This window comes from Hypanus sabinus, chromosome 1 (genome assembly GCF_030144855.1).
Source record: "Hypanus sabinus isolate sHypSab1 chromosome 1, sHypSab1.hap1, whole genome shotgun sequence".
Lineage (NCBI taxonomy): Eukaryota > Metazoa > Chordata > Chondrichthyes > Myliobatiformes > Dasyatidae > Hypanus > Hypanus sabinus.
Window position 1 is genome coordinate 63,502,890 of NC_082706.1, and position 22,188 is coordinate 63,525,077.

General features: G+C 40.6%; 1 protein-coding gene across 5 annotated transcripts in view; it reads left to right on the top strand.

The window, feature by feature from the left end:
* Window positions 1–22,188, top strand: part of LOC132394392 (arf-GAP with SH3 domain, ANK repeat and PH domain-containing protein 1-like) — a 426,165-nt gene that overhangs the window by 209,965 nt on the left and 194,012 nt on the right. For all 5 annotated transcript variants that reach the window (XM_059970475.1, XM_059970494.1, XM_059970464.1 and 2 more), the window contains 2 exons: window positions 5,940–6,026; window positions 20,935–21,035. In XM_059970475.1, the coding sequence (XP_059826458.1) occupies window positions 5,940–6,026; window positions 20,935–21,035 (188 nt within the window). The remainder of the gene's footprint in view (window positions 1–5,939; window positions 6,027–20,934; window positions 21,036–22,188) is intronic.

Below are 22,188 nucleotides of genomic sequence, written 5' to 3' on the forward strand. Positions count from 1 at the left end.
ACTGAATTAGCCTCCTATTTCATTAGCTTAAATCCCCAATAAAACCAATTTCTTTATCATTCCAATGCCAGGTCTGATGTGTGAAGCTGTGAAGACCCTTTCCCAATGCAATACTGTACTGTGAAATCTGATCAAGCCCAGCTCTGTCGCTGCACAGTGATAGCTGTTGTGTGATCTGTCCTAAATTTCAGATCTATGCTCATGTTCGGTAATTCAAAGTTTTACCAAATATTTTATGGCATGAAAGCTGTGAATTCTGAATGGACAGCTGGCTCCAGACAGCAAGATTTGCCCTATTTATCTTTGTTGGTAGTGGTACAATCATGAGGAAATTAAGGACATTTTGAGAAATCTAGAGCAACAAAGGAAAGAATTTTTGACAAATTTCTTAGTTTTTTGAGACATGCTAAAATCAAGTGGTTATAATTGAGATCAACTTGAAGGAGGGCTAAAAGAAGGCATGAAGTTGCTTTGGCAGTCAGGGTGAAGGATAACCCTAACAGCTTCTACAGGTATATTAAGAGCAAAAGAATAGTAAGGATAAAATTGGTCCTGTTGAGGATCAGAGTGGTTGGCTATGTATGGAACCAAAAAAAATGGGGGAGATCTTAAATGTGTTTTTCTGCATCTGCATTTACTAAGGAAACTGACATGGAGTCAATGGAAATAAGGCAAACAATTAGTGAGATCATGGAACCTATACATATTAAAGAGGAGGAGGTGCTTGCTGTCTTGAGGCAAATCAGAGTAGATAAATCCCCAGGACCTGACAAAGTATACCCTCGGACCTCGAAGGAGACTAGTGTTGAAATTACAGGAACCTTGGCGGATATACAAACCCCATTTCCAGAAAAGTTGGGATATTTTCCAAAATGCAATAAAAACAAAAATCTGTGATATGTTCATTCACGTGACCCTTTATTTAACTGACAAAAGTACAAAGAAAAGATTTTCAATAGTTTTACTGACCAACTTAATTGTATTTTGTAAATATACACAAATTTAGAATTTGATGTCTGCAACACACTCAAAAGTTGAGTCAGAGTTAAAATAAGATTGAAAAGTGCACAGAATATTCAAGTAACACCGGTTTGGAAGACTCCACATTAGGCAGGCTAATTGGTAGCAGGTGAGGTATCATGACTGGGTATAAAAGTAGCGTCCATCAAAGGCTCAGTCTTTGCAAGCAAGGATGGGTTGTGGCTCACCCCTTTGTGCCAAAATTCGTGAGGGAATTGTTAGTCAGTTCAAAAGGAACATTTCCCAATGCAAGATTGCAGAGAATTTAGGTCTTTCAACATCTACAGTACATAATATTGTGAAAAGATTCAGAGAATTCAGAGACATCTCAGTGCGTAAAGGGCAAGGTCGGAAACCACTGTTGAATGCGCATGATCTTCGAGCCCTCAGGCGGTACTACCTAAGAAGCAGTCATGCTACTGTGACAATTATAGCCACCTGGGCTCGGGAGTACTTTGGAAAACCATTGTCACTTAACACAGTCCGTCGCTGCATCCAGAAATACAACTTGAAACAGTATTACGCAAGGAGGAAGACGTACATTAACTCTATGCAGAAACGCCGGCGAGTTCTCTGGGCCCGAGCTCATCTCAGATGGACCGAAAGACTGTGGAACCGTGTACTGTGGTCAGATGAGTCCACATTTCAGCTAGTTTTCAGAAAAGACAGGTGTCGAGTCCTCTGTGCCACAGATGAAAAGGACCATCCTCATTGTTATCAGCGAAAGGTGCAAAATCCAGCATCTGTGATGGTATGGGGGTTCATCAGTGCCCATGGCATGGGTGAGTTGCATGTATGTGAAGGTACCATTGACTCTGAGGTGTATATTAGGATTTTAGAGAGACATATGTTGCCATCAAGGTGACGTCTCTTCCCGGGACGTCCATGCTTGTTTCAGCAGGACAATGTCAGACCACATTCTGCACGGGCTACAACAGCGTGGCTTTGTAGCCACAGAGTACGTGTGCTTGACTGGCCTGCTGCCAGTCCAGATCTATCTCCTATTGAAAATATATGGCACATCATGAAGAGGAGAATCAGACAACGGAGACCACGGACTGTTGAGCAGCTGAAGTCTTATATCAAGCAAGAATGGACAAAATTTTCCAATTGCAAATCTACTACAATTAGTATCCTCAGTTCCAAAACTTTTAAAAAGTGTTATTAAAAGGAAAGGTGGTGTAACACAATGGTAAACATGCCTCTGTCCCAACTTTTATTGAGTGTGTTGCAGCCATCAAATTCTAAGTTTGTGTATATTTACAAAATACAATTAAGTTGGTCAGTAAAACTATTGAAAATCTTTTCTTTGTACTTTTGTCAGTTAAATAAAGGTTCTCGTGAATTAACATATCACAGATTTTTGTTTTTATTGCATTTTGGAAAATATCCCAACTTTTCTGGAAATGGGGTTTGTATTAAAAATGTCGGTATCTACTGGTGAGATATTGGAGGATAGATCGTGTTGTTCCGTTGTTTAAAAAAGGCTCTAAAAGTAATCCAGTAAATTATAGTCTAGTAAGTTTGAGGTCAGTAGTAGGTAAATTATTGGAAGGAGTACTAAGAAATAGGATCTACAATTATTTGGATAGACAGGGACTTATTAGGGAGAGTCAACACGGCTTTGTGTGTGGTAGGTCATGTTTAGCCAATCTATTAGAGTTTTTCGAGGAAGCTACCAGGAAAGTGGATGAAGGGAAGGCAGTGGATGTTGTATACGTGGACTTCAGTAAGGCCTTTGACAAGGTCCCCCATGGGAGGTTAGTTAGGAAGATTCAGTCGCTAGGTATACATGGAGAGGTAGTAAATTGGATTAGACATTGGCTCAATGGAAGAAGCCAGAGAATGGTAGTGGAGGATTGCTACTCTGAGTGGTGTGCCACAGGGATCAGTGCTGGGTTCATTGTTTTTTGCCATCTATATCAATGATCTGGATGATAATGTGGTAAATTGGATCAGTAAATTTGATGATACGAAGATTGTAGGTGTAGTGGACAGTGAGGAAGGTTTTCAAAGCTTGCAGAGGGATTTGGACCAGCTGGAAAAATGGGCTGACAAATGGCAAATGGAGTTTAATACACTGTGAGGTATTGCACTTTGGAAGGAAAAACCATGGTAGAATATACAAGGTAAATGGTAGGACACTGAGGAGTGCAGTAGAACAGAGGGACCTGAGAATACAGATACAAAATTCCCTAAAAGTGGCGTCACAGGTAGATAGGGTCATAAAGAAAGCTTTTGGCACATAGGCCTTTATAAATCAAAGTATTGAGTATAAGAGTTGGAATGGTATGGTGAGGTTGTAGAAGATATTGGTGAGGCTGAATTTGGAGTGTTGTGTGCAGTTTTGGTCACCAAATTACAGGAAGGATATTAATAAGGTTGAAAAAGAGTGCAGAGAAGGTTTACAAGGATGTTGCCGGGTCTTGAGAAACTGAGTTACAGAGAAAGGTTGAATAGGTTAGGACTTTATTCCCCTGGAGTGTAGAATGAGAAGTGATTTGATAGAGGTGTGTAAAATTATGATGGGTATAGATAGAGTGAATGCAAGCAGGCTTTTTCCACTGAGGCTAGGGGAGAAAAACACCAGAGGACATGGCTTAAGGGTGAAAAGGGAAAAATTTAAAGGGAACATTATGGGGAGTTTCTTCACACAGAGAGTGGTGGGAGTGTTGAATGAGCTGTCAAATGAAGTGGTAAATGTGGGCTCACTTTTAACATTTAAGTAAAACTTGGACAGGTACATGGATGAGACGGGTATGGAGGGGTAATGGTCTAGGTGCTGGTCAGTGGAACTATGCAGAAAAATGGTTTGGCACAGCCAAGAAGGGCCAAAAGGCCTGTTTCTGTGCTGTAATGTTTTATGGTTCTAAGTAGGGCATTTGGCCCATCGAGTCTGCTCTGCCATTCAATCATGGGCTGATCCAATTCTTCCAGTCATCCCCTGCCTTCTGCCCATACCATTTAATGCCCCAGCTAATCATACTATCTATTTTAAATGCACCCAATGACTTGGCCTCTACAGCTGCTCATGCTGAGAAATTCCACAGATTTACCACCCTCTGACTGAAGTAATTTCTTTGTATCTCTTTTCTACATGGACATCCTTCAATCCAGAAGTCATGCAATCTTGTCCTGGACTCCCCTACCATGGGAAATAACTTTGCCATATATAATCTGTTCAGGCCTTTTAACATTCGGAATGTTTCTATGAGCTCCCCCCCCCACCACCCCCCCCCGGACCTCATTTTCCTGAATTCTAAGGAATACGGTACAAGAGCTGCCAGACCTTTCTCATACGGTAACCCTTTCATTCCTGGAATCATTCTCGTGAATCTTCTCTGAACCCTTTCCAATGTCAGTATATCCTTTCTAAAATAAGGAGCCCAAAACTGCACACAGTGCTCCACATGTAATCTCACGAGTGCCTTGTAGAGCCTCAACATCCCATCCCTGCTCTTATATTCTATACCCCTAGAATTGAAGGCCAACGTTGCATTTGTCTTCTTCACCACTGAGTCAATGTGGAGGTTAACCTTTAGGGTATCTGGCACAAGGAGTCCCTTTGCGTCTCTGCATTTTGAATTCTCTTCCCATCTGAATAATAGTCTGCCCATTTATTTCTTCTACCAAAGTGCATGACCATACACTTCCCAACATTGTATTTTATTTGCCACTTCTTGGCCCATTCCGCTAAACTATCTAAGTCTCTCTGCAAGCTCTCTGTTTCCTCAACACTACCCACTCCTCCACCTATCTTTGTATCATCGGCAAATTTAGCCACAAATCCATTAATCCCATAGTCCAAATCATTGACATACATCATACAAAGAGTTGGTCCCAACACCATCCTTTGTGGAACTCCACTGGTAACCGGCAGCCAGCCAGTATAGGTTACTTTTATTCCCACTCTCTGTTTTCTGCCGATCTGCCAATGCTCCACCCATGTTAGTAACCCCTGTAATTCCATGGGCTCTTATCTTGCTAAACAGCCTCATGTGCAGCACCTTGTCAAAGGCTTTCTGAAAATTCAAGTACAGCACATCTACTGCATCTCCTTTGTCTACCCTGCTTGTAGTTTTCTCAAAAATCTGCAGTGAAGCAGGATTTTCCTTTCAGGAAACCATGATGGCTTTGGCCTATCTTGTCATATGCCTCCAGGTACTCTGTAGTCTCATCCCTAACAATTGATTCCAACAACTTCCCAACCACTGATGTCAGACTAACAGGTCTGTAATTTTCTTTCTGCTTCCTCCCACCCTTCTTAAATAGCGGAGTAACATTTGCAATTTTCCTGTCATCCGGTAGGATGCCAGAATCTATCGATTCTTAAAAGATCATTGTTAATGCCTCTGCAGTCTCTCCAGCTACTTCCTTCAGAACCCAAGGGTGCATTCCATCAGGTCCAGGAGACTTATCCACCCTCAGACCATTAAGCTTCCTGAGCTTCTCAGTCATAATTTTCACTGCACAAAATTCACATCCTTGACCATCTTGAATGGCCAGTATACTGCAGATGTTTTCCACTGTTAAGACTGATGCAAAATACGCATTCAGTTCCTCTGTCATTTCTCTCTCTCATTACAATATCTCCAGCATTATTTTCTATTGGTCCTATATCTACTCTCAACTGTCATTTACACTTTATTTACTTAAAGAAGCTTTTAGTATCTTTTTTGATATTAGTTGCCAGCTTCCTTTCATAATTCATCTTTTCCTTCCTAATGACCTTCCTAGTTTCCTTCTGAAAGTTTTTAAAAGCTCCCCAATCCTTTATCCTACCACTTCCTGTGGCTTCCTTTTATACCTTCTCTTTTGCTTTTACTTTGGCTTTGATTTCACTTGTCAAGCACAATAGTGTCCTTCTTCCATTCAAAAGTTTCTTCTTATTTGGAATAATAATAATCTTCTCTCCTCAGATTAAGCAAACGCAAGATGAAGAAAAGAAGCAACTTTGCACACTCCGTGATATGCTGAAATCCTCACTGCAGATGGAACTAAAAGAGGTAAGAGTACTTGAAATACACTTCATTATGTTCAAATATTCGAAATTACTCAGTTTACTGCAGTTTCCTTCTGTCTGAGCATGTTACAATATGTAAGAAAGACATCTGTTCATGTTAGGCATTGCTATGCCAAAAACTTAACAGATTTCCTACCCTCAACTAGAGCCCCAGCAATAATACACTCCCTATGGCTTGATGTTGACTTGCTGTCTGTGAATGCTGCTGTGGCAATTGATGTGTCTACTCGATGCTGAGAGATAAAGTTTAGGGTATAATTAATGCAGAGCATCATTGGTGACTGGCTGCAGCAGCTCCAAATGCTGACAGAATACACTGATTATATCACCTCTCTTATCATCTGTTAAATTTGACTGTACCACAGGGGTTCCCAAAGCTTTGTTGTAATGCCATGGACTAATAACATTAAGCAAGGGGTCTGTAGACCCCTGGTTGGGAACTCCTGCCCTAGAGTTTGTTTCAGTTTATAGCCATGATGTAGCTGTTCAAGAGCACAGCATCACATTTTCACCTCTCTTCTCATCTTGGTTGTTTGGTAATTCATGCACTTGACTCTAAAAATTGCTGTTCCTGAAGTTTTCATTCCACTTTCCTTTGAATCATTCTGAAGTGTCCTTCGCGAATAATTCTGAACATCCCCGTTCTGAAGCAGGATGCTAGAATAGATAATGAGAGACATTGTGGTGTGATGCAACTGCATTTACTGGTTTGAATATAAGTTTTGTAAGAGTGTGTCATTATATTCTACCTTCAACAGATTGCCCAAATTCCAAGCTCTGAGGCTTCTAAAGCTTATTTTCTAATCATACCTCCAATGGCAAACACATCTCCATTGTGCTCCGTGCTGAAATAATTTGTTCCTAAAGAAATTGTGATTCGTATGTTTTCTGGTCATTCCTGTTTCCCGATGCTGTGCCTGTTTGCTTACCTGATAAGTTGGCAATTGGCTGAGTAAAACATTGTAAACATAATAGATTCTGCAGATGCTGGAAATCCAACGTAGCACGTACAGTCCATGTTTTATTCTTTTCCATAGATGCTACCTGACCTGTTGAGTTCCTCCAGCATTTTGTACGTGTCACTGAATATAGTATTTACACCTTTTTGCGTATTTCTGAACAACTTCCAGTATGTCATCTGTTGTGTATTAAGTATGCCAAAAGAATTCTTCTGTGAGCCGAATAAAATACTGCACTTGTGGAGAGTCAGTGTCATCTTCAGACGTCACAAGTAACCTACCTTATACTTTGATTTGTATGACGTTCACCCACAGATAGTGTAACTTTTCTTGAGTTATCTACCAGACAATAGGTAGATCTACCATCTCTAGTTGTTTCTTGAAATAGTTTTTTCTTGTGCAGTGTTTTGAATGCATGCCTACGCTAGTCAATGAATGTGTGAATTATTTTTGTTTAATCAAGTGATAATTGCCCTTCAAGAGGATTTATGCAACTTAACTGTGTTCTGCCCATCTGCTTTTGGACATTGTAACTCTGGAAAGTATATGCTAGACAATTAGGGAATCTGGCAATAGCAATATTTTTATTTCTGGCTTTGTGGTCAAACTACATGTAGGAAATCACCGTTTTCAATTTACAGCTCATACAGTGATCCCTAAAATAATTCCCCTCACTGCTATGTCTAAAAGTGTTTGTTTTTCTGTTTACCCATTTAAGGTAAAATGTGTTTGCAATATTTCAAGGAAATGTAAAACCTCATCTATTCCCTGTTTTACTTGTACATTGCAAGCAGGACTTTTAGCCATCTGGTGAACACTGAATTCATAGAACAGTACATCACAGGACCAGACCCTTAGGCTCACAATGCCTGCACTGAACATGATGCCAAATGAAGCTAAATTCCTTCTTTCCCTTCATTCAGACATTTCAAAGGTACATTTAATGTCAGAGAAATGTATACAATATACATCCTGAAATGCTTTTTCTTCGCAAGCATCCACAAAAACAGAGGAATGCCCCAAACAATGAACAATAGTTAAACATTAGAACCCCAAAGTCCCCCCCCCAGCTCTTCTCCCTCATGCATGTAAGCGGCAGCAAGCAACAGTCCCCCCCTTCCCCACCGGCAAAAAAAAGGATCAGCAACCGCCACTGAGCACTTGTGTGTGAGCAAGGCAGCAGCAAAGGCACAGACTTGCAGTACTCCAAGGGTTTTTGTGTAGCAGAAAGCTGCAGACTAGAGTTGCTCTGACTGCTAGGACCACTGTTGAACTGTGTGGCTAGTTTTCAATTGTAGGCGTAGTTTGCATAGTTACCAAGTGTGATTCTCTGCAGCTTGCAGAAGGCAAATTTCTAATGTGAAAATAAGTGTCTCAAAGTATGAAGATGAACCTGAAATCCATAATCCACTATACATATTCATCTTATAAAGGTTAGACTTCCCTGGAGGAAGTGAATATTAAGGCATTCATCATTAAAGACCTCCATCACCCAGAACTTGCCCTCTTCTCAATGGGAGGAGGTACAGGAGTCTGAAGACACACACTCAACATTTTAGGAACAGCTTCTGCCCATCCACTATCAGATATCTGAAAGGACAGTGAACCCATGAACACTAGCTCACTATCTTTGTTCACTTTTTGCACTAATTTAATTTTTATATATATTTCTTAGTGTAATTCAGTTTATTTTATGTGCTGCACTGAACTGCTGCCACAAAACAACAAATTTTACGGTGTGTCAGTGATAATAAACCTGATTCTGAGAGATTTTATTTCATGCTAAGTCAGAAGCATGAAAACAGGCCCTTCTACTGGTCGATGCGAACCATTAATCCTATATAAATCCTACTACACTCAATAAATTCAAAACGGAGATAGACATTTTCCTGGATAAAAATGGCGTTGGGGATATGGTGAGCGAGCAGTTAAGTGGACATGAGGCAAGGTTTAGATCAGTCATGTGATCTCCTGGACCAGTTTTCGATAGCCTGGATGGGTCGGAGAGGAATTTTCCAGATTTTTTCTCCTCAATTGGCAAATTGTTTTTTTTTTCCCTGGGTGGTCACATGGGTTTGGGCAGGATGAATAATAAAATAAAATGGGCGGCATGGTGCCCTGTTGGTTGGCACTGTTGCCTTGTGGGATTCGGCGATAACTAGAGTTAAGATTGGATCAGCCATGATCTTGTTGAATGGCGGAGCAGGCTTGAGGGGCCAATTGGCCTACTCCTGCTCCTATCTCTTATGTTCTTATGTTAATACTCCTCTCTCAGATTCCACCATTCAGCTCCATACATTAGGAGCAATTTGAAATTGTATATTATCCAACCATTGAGCACGCCTCTGGGGTGTGGAAAGAAACTGGCTCAGTTAAGATGTGAGGCAGCAGTTCTAATTGGCTCTGTCACTCTGCTGCAGTTTGTATAATTTTAATCTAGCTGAAAATGCTTTAAATTTATGAATAAAAAGTAACTAAGTGACAAGAAAATATAACTTATAACTCACATTCCTTACCTATTAATTTTAGATGAAACCATCTAAAATCTTCCATGGTATTTCTATTTGCATTGTATTTTTGAAGGACTTAAGACCATATGACAAAAGAGCAGAATTAGGCCATTCAGCCCATTGAGACTACTCTGCCATTCCATCATGGCTGATCCTGGATCTCACTCAACCCCATCCACCTGCCTTCTCACCATATCTTTTGATGGCCTGAGCATTCTGGAAGCTATCAACTTCCACCTTAAATATACCCATGGACTTGGCCTCCACCGCAGTCTGTGACAGAGCATTCCACAAATTTGCTATTCTCTGGCTAAAAAAAGAGACCTCCTTTCCTCTGTTCTAAAAGTTCGGCCCTCAATTTTGAGGTTGTGCCTTCTAGTTCTGGATACACCCACCATAGGAAACATGCTTTCCACATTCACCTTATTTAGTCCTTTCAACATTCAGTAGGCTTCAATGAGATTTCATTCTTCTAAATTCCAGTGAATAGAGCCCCAAAGCTGCCAAACATACCTCATGTTAACCCCTTCATTCCAAGAATCACCCTTGTGAACTTCCTCTGGACTCTCTCCAATGAAAACACATCCTTTCTGAGAAATAGGACCAAAATCTGTTGACAATTCTCCAAGTGCGGCCTGACTAGTGTCTTATAGAGCCTCAGCATTATCTCTCTACTTTTATATTCTATTCCCTTTGAAATAAATACCAACACTGTATTTGGCTTCTTTACCACAGACTTAACCTGTAAATTAACCCTCTGGGAGTCTTGCATGAGGACTCCGGAGCCTCTCTGCACCTCTGATGTTTGAACCTTCTCTCCGTTTAGATAATAGTTCACACTATTGCTCCTTTTACCAAAATGCATTATCATACATTTCCCCACATCGTACTCCAGCTGTCAGTTTTTTGCCCATTCTTTCATTTTGTCTGCATTGCTTCCTCCGCCTATCTGTGTATGATCTGCAAACCTTGCCACAAAGCCATCAATTCCATTATCCAAATCATTGACAAACAATGTGAAAAGTAGCGGTCCTGATGCAGACCCTTGAAGAGCACCAGGAGTCACTGGCAGCCAACTGGAAAAGGCCCCCTTTATTCCCATTCGCTGCCTTCTGCCTGTCAGTCTTTCTGCTATCCATGCCAGTATCCTTCCTGTAACACCACAGGATTTTATCTTGTTAAGTAGCCTGAAATGCCTTTTGAAAATCCAAGTAAATGACATCCACTGCCTCTCCTTTGTCAACCCTGTGGGTGGAGGTTAGGAACAGAAAGGGGTCAATAACTTTACTGGGTGTGTTTAATAGGTTGCCCAATAGTAACAGGAATATCGAGGAGCAGATAGGGAAACAGATCCTGGAAAGGTGTAATAGTAGCAGAGTTGTCATGGTGGGAGACTTTAATTTCCCAAATATTGATTGACATCTCCCTAGAGCAAAGGGTTTAGATGGGGTGGAATTTGTTCGGTGTGTGCAGAATGGTTTCTTGACACAATATGTAGATAAGCCTACAAGAGGAGAGATTGTACTTGATTTGGTATTGGGAAATGAACCTGATCAGGTGTCAGATCTCTCAGTGGGAGAGCATTTTGGAGATAATGATCATAATTCTATCTCCTTTATAATAGCATTGGAGAGAAATAGGAACAGACAAGTTAGAAAAGTGTTTAATTGGAGTTAGAGGAATTATGAGGCTATCAGGCAGGAAATTGGAAGCCTAAATTGGAAACAGATGTTCTCAGGGAAAAGTACAGAAGAAATGTGGCAAATGTACAGGGAATATTTGTGTGGAGTTCTGCATAGTTGCATTCCAGTGAGACAGGGATGTTATGGTAGGGTACAGGAACCGTGGTGTACAAAGGGCCTGTGTTGTGCTGTCGGTTTTTTATATATTTTTTTCTATTAACCCTGTTTGTTATTTCCTTGAAGAATTCTAACAAATTTGTAAGGCAAGATTTCCCTTCACAGAAACCATACTGACTTTGACTTATTTTGTCATTAATCTCTAAGTACCCCAAAACCTTATCCTTAAAAATGGACTCCAACACTTTCCCAACTGCTGAGGTTGGCTATCTGGCTTATAATTTCCTATCTTTTGCCTTCCTTCCCTCTTAAAGAGAACTGTCATTTGCAATCTTCCATTCTTCTAGGACCATGCCAGAATCAAGTGATTCTTGAAAGATCATGACCAGTACACCCTTTACTTCTTCAGCAACCTCTCTTAGAACTCTCAAATGTAGTCCATCTGGTGCAGGTGACTTACCCACCTGAAGACCTTTGAGTTTGCCTTCCATTTTGTAATAGGAATGGCTCTCACTCCTGCTCTCTGGCACACTGCTAGTGTCTTCCACAGAGAAGACAGATGCAAAGTACTCATTAAGTTCATCTGGCATTTCTTTGTCCTGCATTTCTACCTCACCAGCATCATTTTCCAATGGTCCAATATCAACTCTCACCTTCCTTTTACTCTTTATATAACTGAAAAAGCTTTTAGTATTCTGCTCAATATTATTGGCTAGTTTGCCCTCGTACTTCATCTTTTCCCTTGTAGCTTTGTTAGTTTTTTTTGGATTTTAAAAACTTCCCAGTCATCTAACTTCCCACTCACTTTTGCTACCTTATATGCTCTTTCCTTGGGTTTTGCGCAGTCCTTAACTTCCCTTTTCTGCCACGGTTGCCTACCCCTGCCATTTGAGAATTACTTCTATGGGACATATCTATCTTGTGCCTTGTGAACTATTTCCAGAAACTTCAGCTGATTTTGCTCTACCATCATCCCCATCAGTATCCTCCTCCAATCCACCTGGACAAGCTCCTCTCTCATGCCTCTTTTATTCCATTGCCATACTGATTCACGTGACTTGTACTCCTGAAGTTGTAGTATGAATTCAGTCATTGTGATCACTGCCTCTTAAGAGCTCCTTTATGTTAAGTTCCCTAATAAGATCTGGGTTATTACACAACACCCATTTTAAGATAGTCTTTCCCTGAGTAGGCTCAAGCACAAGCTGCTGTAAAAAGCCATAGGCATTCAACAAATTCCCTCTCTTGCGTTCCGACACCAACCTGATTTTCCCAATCCCCTTGTATATTGAAATCCCCCATTACCATTGTCTCGTTACCCTTATTACTTGTCTTTTCCAGCTCCCTTTGCAATCTCAACCCCACATCTTGGCTACTATTTGGAGGCCTATATATGGTTCCTAATGCTTTTTTTTACCCTTGCAGTTTCTTAACTCCACCCACGAAGGTTCAAAATTCTGTGCCCCTATGTCACCTCTTTCAAAAGATGTAATTCCATCTCTACCAACAGAGCCATTCCACCGCCTATACCTTTCTGCCTGTCCTTTCAATACAAAGTATATCCTTTGATGTTAAGCTCCCAGCTGTGGCCTTCTTTCAGCCATGACACAGTGATGCCCACAACGCTGGTTCTGTCATAGGAATCAACCTGGACAGCCTCCAGTGTGTCCAGTTTGACTCCTATGACAGAGCCAGCCTTTCTAATCAGTTTATTGAGTCTGTTGCTGTCACCCATGTTGATGCCATTGCCCCAGCACATCACTGCATAGAAGATTGTACTGGTGACAGAAGACTGGTAGAACATGTAAAGGAGAGACCTGCATACTCCTCAGGCAGTAGAAGTGACTGTGGCCCTTCTTGTGCACAACCTCTGACTGTCATCTGTTTGATAGAGCTCTTAAAGATAGCAGAGTCAGGGGATATGGGGAGAAGGCAGGAACGGGGTACTGATTGTGGATGATCAGCCATGTTCACATTGAATGGCGTGCTGGCTCAAAGGGCCGAATGGCCAATTCCTGCACCTATTGTTTATACCAACCATCTTTAATCCTCCACTTCAAAGTTTGTGGTGGATATCTTTGATTTAAATTGTGCTTATAAAGTAGTTATATTGTATTTATTGTAAACATCATACAACTATTGGTTATATTAATATGATATAATCTGAATCTATGATTTAATGTTCATAGGAATTTACATTGTGTGCATTGTGCCCATATTAGTGATTGGAGCTGTGAGCCCATGGTATTACAGGAAAGATCCTAGCATGGATAAAGTAGTGGCTGATGGCAGGAGGCAAACAGTGGGAATATAGGGAGCCTTTTCTGGTTGGCTGCCAGTGACTAGTGGTGTTCCACAGGGGTCTGTGTTGGGACTGCATTTTACATAATATATCAATGATTTATTATGGCTTTGTTACAAAGTTTGCAGATGGTATGAAGATAGGTAGAGGGGCAGGTAGCTTTGAGGAAGTAGAAAGGCTACAGAAGGACAAAGACAACTTCAGAAAATGGGCAAAGAAATGGCAGATGGAACAAAGTGTCAGGAAGTGTGTGGTCATGCATTGTGGTAGAAGAAATGAAAGGGTTAACTACTTACTAAATGGAGGGAGAATACTAGAAAAACTGAGGTGCAAAGGGACCTAGGAGTCCTTATGCAGGATTCCCTAACGGTCAGTTTGCAGATTGGGTCTGGTGAGGAAGGGAAATGCAATGTTAGCCTTCATTTCAAGAGGACTAGAATATAAAAGCAAGAATCAATGTTAATAAAATAGGCCGTAGTCAGCATGGTTTCCTCAAAGGCAAATGTTGCTTGACAAATCTGAAGGAATAACAAGCAGGTTAGACGAAGGAGAATCAGTGGACGCTGTGTACTTAGGTTTTCAGAAGGTCTTTGAAAAGGTGCTGCACATGAGGCTGCTAATCAAGGTCAAACTCCATGGTATTACAGAAAAGATACTAGTATGGATAAAGCACTGGCCAATTAGTAGCAGGCAAAATGTGGGAATAAAGGGGTTCTCTGCTAGTGACTTGTAGTGTTCTACAGGGGTTTGAGTTGGGATTGATTCTTTTTATGTTAATATGTCAGTGATTTGGATGATGGCATTTATGTCTGTTGCAAAGTTTGCAGACAATATAAAGGTAGGTGGAGGAGCAGGTAGTTTTGAAGAAGTAGGGAGGCTACAGCGGGAATTAGATTAGGAGAATTGGCAAAGAGATGGTAGATGGAATACGTAGTCAGATAGTGTATGGTCATGCACTTTGGTAGAAGAAATTAAAGGGTTGCCTATCTTCTAAATGAAGATAAAATTTAAAAAATGAGATGCAAAGGGACTTGGGAGTCCTTGTGCAGGATTCTCTGAAGGTTAATTTGCAGGTTGAGTCTGTGGTGAGGAAAGCAAATGTGATGTTAGCATTCATTTCAAGATGACTGGAATATAAAAGCAAGGATATAATGCTGAGATTTTATAAAGCACTAGTGAGGCCTCACTTGGAGTGTTTTGAGTTGTTTTGGGCCCGTTATCTTGGAAATGTTGAGGGTTCACAAAAATGATTCCAGGATTGAATTGCTTATCATGTGAAGAGTGTTTAAATAAATAAGGGATGGGGTAAGAAGGGGAGGACTGGCATTAATGGAAGTTATAGAAATCAATGTTCATGCCATCAGGTTGGAGGCTACCCTGATGGAATATAAGGTGTTTGTATCTCCAACCTGAGTGTGGCTTCATCTTGACAGTAGAGGAGGCCATGGATAGACATATCAGAATGGGAATGGGATGTGGAATTAAAATGTGTGGCCACTGGGAGATCCTACTTTCTTTGCCGTTCAGCAAAACGGTCTCCCAGTCAAGGGAGATCAGTGAGACACCTCCTTCATCCTGGAATGAAAAGCCTCATCCTGAGAGCAGAACGGAGGAGATGTTTTCCTTTTTTAAAGAAAGGAGTTTCCCTTCCTCCACCATAAACTCTGCTTTCAAACGCATCTCTCCCACTTCACATACATCTGCTGTCTCCCGATCCTCCTGCACCCCAGTCGGGATAGGATAGCCTCTGGGTCCAACAATAAATTCTCCATAACTTCTGCCACCTCCAATGGGATCCCACCACCAAAGCACATCTTTCCCTCCCCCACTCTTTCTGCTTTCCGCAGGGATTGCTCCCTATGCGACACCCTTGTCCATTCATCCCCCCCATCTCCCTCCTGGCACTTATCCTTGTAAGTGGAACAAGTGCTACACCTGCTCTTACACTTCCTCCCTCACCACCATTCAGGGCCCCAGACAGTCCTTCCAGGTGAGGTGACACTTCACCTGTGAGTCGGCTGGTGTGGTATACTGCGTCCGGTGCTCCCGGTGTGGCCTTTTATATATTGGTGAGACCCGACGCAGACTGGGAGACCGTTTCACTGAACACCTACGCTCTGTCCACCAGAGAAAGCAGGATCTCCTCCAGTGGCCACACATTTTAATTCCACGTCCCATTCCCATTCTGATATGTCTATCCATGGCCTCCTCTACTGTTAAGATGAAGCCATACTCAGGTTGGAGGAGCAACACCTTGTATTCTGTCTGAGTAGCCATGATTTATTTATTAACCCCCCCTTTTTTCTCTTTTTTTTCTCTCTCTGCCCCTCACAATCATTCCTTGCCTGCCCTCCATCTCCCTCTGGTGCTCCCTTCCCTCTTTCTTTCTCCCTAGGCCTCCCATACCATGATCCTTTCCCTTCTGCAGCTCTGTATCCCTTTTGCCAATCAACTTCCCAGCTCTTAGCTTCATCCCTCCCCCTCCTGACTTCTAACATTTCTGCTCTCCCCCTCCCACTTTCAAATCTCTTGTTATCTTTATTTTCAGTTAGTCCTGACAAAGGGTCTTGGCCCGAAATGTCGACTGTGCTTCTTCCTATAGATGCTTTCCGGCTTGCTACATTCCACCGGTGTTTTGTGTGTGTTAGTATAAGGAGTGTTTGATGGCTTCGAGCCTGTACTTGTTGTAGTCTCAAGAAATAATGGGGGATTTCAATAAAACCTATTAACTATTAGAAGGCCTCGACATTGTGGACGTGGAGAGGAAGTTTCCAATATTGGGGGATCTAGGACCAAGAGGGCATAGCCTCAGAATAAAAGGACGTCGCCTTAGAACGGAGATGAGGAGGATTTCTTTAGCCAGAGGGTGGTGAATCTGTGGAATTCATTGTGGAGGCCTGTCATTGAGTATATTTATAACAGAGGTTACTGGGCTCTTCGCCACCATCATTCTGCCCAACGTAGAGTGGTTCTTTTTATTTTGATTAACCATTCAAAACTATTTCGGACTCAGAAAGTCTCCACAGGTAAATGGGACGATTACACATAACAATCCTACAGAATAGCTACAAAGTGAAGGAAATTAATCAAGTCCTTAAAGGGCTGACGGAAAAACCTGGAAACCTAATAATGAGGAGGAACCCGTTGCTACCGCCTATCTTCCCTGTATTTCCCCAGTTTCTGGAAGGATCGCCAGGATCCTGAAGAAATGCCAGATTAATACCATCCACAAACCCGTAAGAAAGCTCAATCACAGCTTATGCGGGTCAAAGATGATCTGGGACTCAGGACAGCTGGTGTTTACAGGATTCCCTGTGAATGCAGGACAGCGTATGATCGACCAGATGAGACGTACAGTGGAAATCTGCATCAAGGAGCACAGGAGGTTTATCTGTTTGGGTTACCAGCGAAATCGGTAGTAGCAGAATATTGCTTTCACAGTGGCCATAGGAAAACTACTGTGCCACACCACTGGGTTTTGGAACTGCCTGGTGAAGGAGGCCATTGAAATAAAGCCAGAGGAAAAGATTTTTAACAAAGACGAAGGTCTTGCTCTAAGTAAGAACTGGAATTCGATTGTAAGCAAGATGGGGCAGAGGAAACCTGATTGGATGAGTACTAACCAATCAGGAGGGCCGGACTATGGAGGTATTAATACCATTCGATTAGACATGCCCAGGCATCGTCCCTGATGAGATGCCGGAGTTTGTCATTGAAACATCAGTTAAAATCGATTCCTGTACCTGGCTGGAAGCCAGAGAAGAGTTTCATTATTGCTAAATTCGTTGATGACAAAAAGTTAAGTCCTTTTTGTGACCTAACTAGGAGGCTACAAGGGAATATACACTTGTTAAATGGCAAGTGGGAGAGAAAAAGAAAAAAATGTTAATTATTTTTCTTTTACCACAGATGTATCTTGACCTGCTGAGTTTTCAACACTTCCCTCTGGTGCGCCTCCCTTCCTTTTCTTCAATAGTCTCTGTCCTCTCCTATCAGCTTTTTACTTCACCCCCACCCCCGCTCCTGGTTTCACCTATAATCTGCAACCTTGTACTTCTTCCTCCCCTCGTCCCACCTTCTTACTCGGTCTTCTCCCCTTCCTTTCCAGTACTGATGAAGGGTCTTAGCCTGAAACGTCAACTCATTACTCTTTTCCAGAGATGGTTCATGGCCTGCTGACTTCCTCCTGCATTTTGTGTATATCACTTTGGATTTCCAGCATTTGCAGATTTCCTTGTGTTTTAGTTTCCAACATTCTCTGTTTTATTTCAACTTTCCTGTATCTACAATTACTTTAAAAAAAATTCACTTGCTGCAAAATTGTCCATTTTGGCAAGTAAACTAAGGAAGTAGTTTATCAAAATGATGATAAGTTTCAGAGTTGTTAGATGCAGAGTATCTGGATGTCCTAGTGTGTTTTGCAGAAGACTGGTATGCAGCTGATATAGAACTAATTTAGACGTATTAAGGCAAATTGTGTTTTACTAACCTGATTATGTCTTCCAAAGATTGAGAGTTTGATGAAGAGAATGTAGTAGATGCTGTCTCTAGATTTTCAGAAGGTATTTAACTAATTTCTGGTGATATTAAACAAATTGAATAAAGGCAATAGCTGCAACATGAATTTCAAAAGAAAAATATCTTGGAACAGAAAACGCTGTTGTGAATGTTCAAGAACTTTGTAAGATTGAATGTTGGCATATGGTATTTTTCCCCCTTATAGTCTTAGTATAAAAGCAAGTTTTTCTGTATTCCTTTGGGGCAATGTGGGCTTTACAGGTGGAGTCGGTATTTCATTGGCCGTCCGTAATTGACTTTGAGAGTGTGGTGGTGAGCTTCCTTCTTGGACTGTAGTCCTTGAGATGTGGGTAGACCCACAACAACCAACCTTTGCACCAAAACACCGTTACTCATCATTTCTACCAGATCCCACCACCATCAAGTCTTCCAATATCCACTCCTTTCTGCAAGCACTCCTCTCAGTGATTTTCTGATTAGCTCATTTCTACCAATGCCCCTTCCCTGCCCGTGGCACTTTACACTGCAGCTGTGTAAGATGCAGAACTCATCTCCTCAATTTTATCGCCATCCTCGGACTCAAACTGTCCTTCAAGGTCAGACAAACATTCACATGCAGCTCCTCCATACTCATGTACTGTATTTGGTAATCTTAATATAGAGGAGCTCACACCCAAACAAACTCTAGGCAACCATTTTGTGGAGCACATTTGTCCTGACCTCGCAGTTATTGCCATTTCAACACCTCTTCTCATTCCCACATCAGCCTTGGGCTTCTCTACTGCCAGGGTGAGGTGAAATGAAAACTATTTAAACAATATCTCAAATTTCAGTCTGGTTAGTCTATAACCTGAAGTATGAATATTAAAATTTTGAGCTTCAGATAATCTACTCTCTCTCCTTTCTCTCGCCATCTGGATCCTCCCCACCTCCCAGCTTTACTGAACTGCATGTGAGGTGTAATTTCTGACTTGAGCTGCATTGTTATATTAAATACATTGCTCAGGGAAAGCATAAATGTAGTGGTAGTAGTAGAATCACTTGGGTCGACAATTATATTCTCCTAAGGGGTTGTTTATTGGTGGGTCTTCAGGTGGCTGTAGATACCCATTTAGGATACACACATATTCTGGAATGGTAGGATGGATTTCCTTAATTGAGAATACCTACCTGTGACTTTATTTAATGTGCGGAGGCTGATGCTCAGGCTGCCATCACATGGTCCTTGATAGGCTAAGGTCCAGTGGCATAGAATGCAAGATGACTGGGAACTCTACACCTCCACCATGGTGATATACCAGCATCTTACGTTAGCTCCACCGTTGAGGTCTTGGTAGCATAACTAAACATTAACCATTAGGCTAAATAACATTTTTCTGTGCTGAATATTCTTTGCAACATTGTTGACACCATCAGAGATGTCCCAAAATGATGACACTGCTCCGTATGCTCCACAAGCTTTCTCTCCTTGTTGAATATACATCCGCCTGTTTCATTTTTGCTGGTTAAGCTCTTTCTTAAATGCTACATGTCTTCTGAGGTTACTGAGCTTATTGTAAAACTCATTTGAATTATAGTTCAAGAATTAAAATTGCTCACTGCGTATTACAACATTTTTCTAATTTTTATTTAAAATTCTGTAAGGTCCAACATTCCGTATTCTGATTAATTATCATGAATGTTGGAAATGGCTTTGCTAAGTATTTATTTTTGAAAATTTGTATCTCTTATCTTAAATGGCATGATACTCTCATTATAACTGAGTTATTGTCTAATCATTAGAGCTAATTATATTTCAACTATTCAGAAATACATTAATTGCTGCCAGAGTACACAGAATTGAAGGCAGTATCATTTTTTTGTTGCATTGTTAATCAGTCAATTTGTTGGTGTGCCTCTGATCAGCCATTAATTTTGTAACTTTAACATTTTAAACATACAAGTTTTAAACATGCAGAATTTTAGGAATATCTTTTGTTGTATGTACTTACCACTTTTCCCTCCTATAAATGTTTTTGCCTTTCCTGAACAAAGTCTAGGAGAGTAAGTTTGAGTTTTAATTAAAATTTGCATGTTATGTTATCATTTCATGCTCGGAACACTGTTGTTCTCCAGTTTCAAGTCATTGCATTAGTTTTGCTAGCTGTAAAAGCAATATGAATATTAATGTGGATGAAAAGGGAAGTTCAGAGTTGTATTAAAATTACACAGATATTTGGAAACAAAATAAGTAAATCTTTGGAACAAAAAAAGTTTAGTCTTCCTTTCATTCTGGGAGATGCAATTAAGCAAAATAACTTCCCCAATAAATTTACTTCAAATTCTGTGGCAAACTAAGATATCAATGCCAGTGTTAAACTATTCTTATAATTGGCATTAATTTGCCATATTGTTTCTAGTTCTGTGCTATGCCTGATTTGTATGCTAGATTGGGATAATAATAGTTGCTCAGTATGGATTTGTCCACATTAATGTGCATTTGTATTTCACGATTTTAAATGTCGTATGTTCATTTTAGTCACTCACACTGCCATCTTTAAACTATTCAAAAAGGAAGAGTGACAACAATGAAATGTAACTGTTAAAGGTAAACTTAAAAAGTGCAAATAGCTGATAAATTATGACCAACCTGCAAGTTAGCTGCTTAACTGAATAATCCCTCGAACTTTAGTTTTGTTGCTGTATTTTGCATCATCTTGTTCTTCTGCATGCCATTACTTTATCCTGAAGCATTAGTTTTGTACTCATGAATTAGTCTACTATTGTGTGTGCCATAGTATTTCACAAAACTGGTTCCTCTTAGGATTCTCAAAGCAGACAGTCAGGCTACAGTATGCACCAGCTTCAAGGTAACAAGGAGTATGGAAGCGAGAAGAAAGGGTACCTCTTGAAGAAAAGTGATGGGTAAGTAACACTTACATTTTCAGTTACACTTGCTGATTATTTTCAAAATGAAGGTAAATGCATTTTGCTTTGCAGTTGGACAGTTGCATGGATTTACACTCGGTGGCCACATTGTTAGGTAGAGGAGTGGAATCGGGTGTGGTCTTCTGCTGCTGTTTGTTTCACTTCAAGGTTTGATTTGTTGGTGGATTCAGAGATACTCATGCACATCACTGTTGTAACAAGTGTTTTTTTTAAATTGCTGCTGCCTTCCTGTCAGACTGAACTAGTCTGACCATTCTTCTTTGATCTCTCTTATTAACAATGTTTTTTAGCCACAGAACTGCAGCTCGGTATTTTTTCCCATGTTTTTTGCACCATTCTCTGAACTGTTGTGTGTAAAAATCCCAGGAGATCAGCAGTTTCTGAGATATTCAAAATGGCCCTTGTGGCACTAACAATCATTCCATGGTCAGTCACTTAGATCACATTTCTTCCTTATTCTGATGTTTGGTGTAAACAACTGAGCCTCTTGACGATGTCTGCATTTTTTTTGCATTGAGTTGCTCCCACATGATTGTGTGATTAGATGTGATCATTAGCAAGCAGGTATACAGGCGCAGCCACAGTGTGTATGTGTTATCTAACACCATTGAAATTCCTAGGTTTAAAAGTTAAACATCTGCTACAGAAAAAGTGAACAATGTGTTACAAAAATGATGAAATCCACAGATCAATCATTGGGTTTAAAACAGATGCAATTTGACTTTCTGGTGGAAAATAAAACTTAGAAAAGGCTGTATACATTACATCTTTAATGTTTTTTTCTGTTCTTGCATGCTTATTATATTCTAGAAAACAATAGTGGACTTTAGACTTCTTTTGCAACTCACCATTCATGTTTTGCACCAAATTTTCAGCTTTAATGTTGGAATTTAAATAAGTTAAAATGCTGTACAGATCCAATTAAGAAGAACCAGAGTGCTACATCATGCACTCTTTATTGTAGATAACCATCTTCCTTTCCCATTTCATTCAGGAATCAAGTATATGGTGAATAAAGTTAATCCTTGATTCCTGAATGAAATGGGAAAGGAAGATGGTTATCTACAATAAAGAGTGCATGATGTAGCACTCTGGTTCTTCTTAATTAGATGGTGTTGGCATGTTAAAT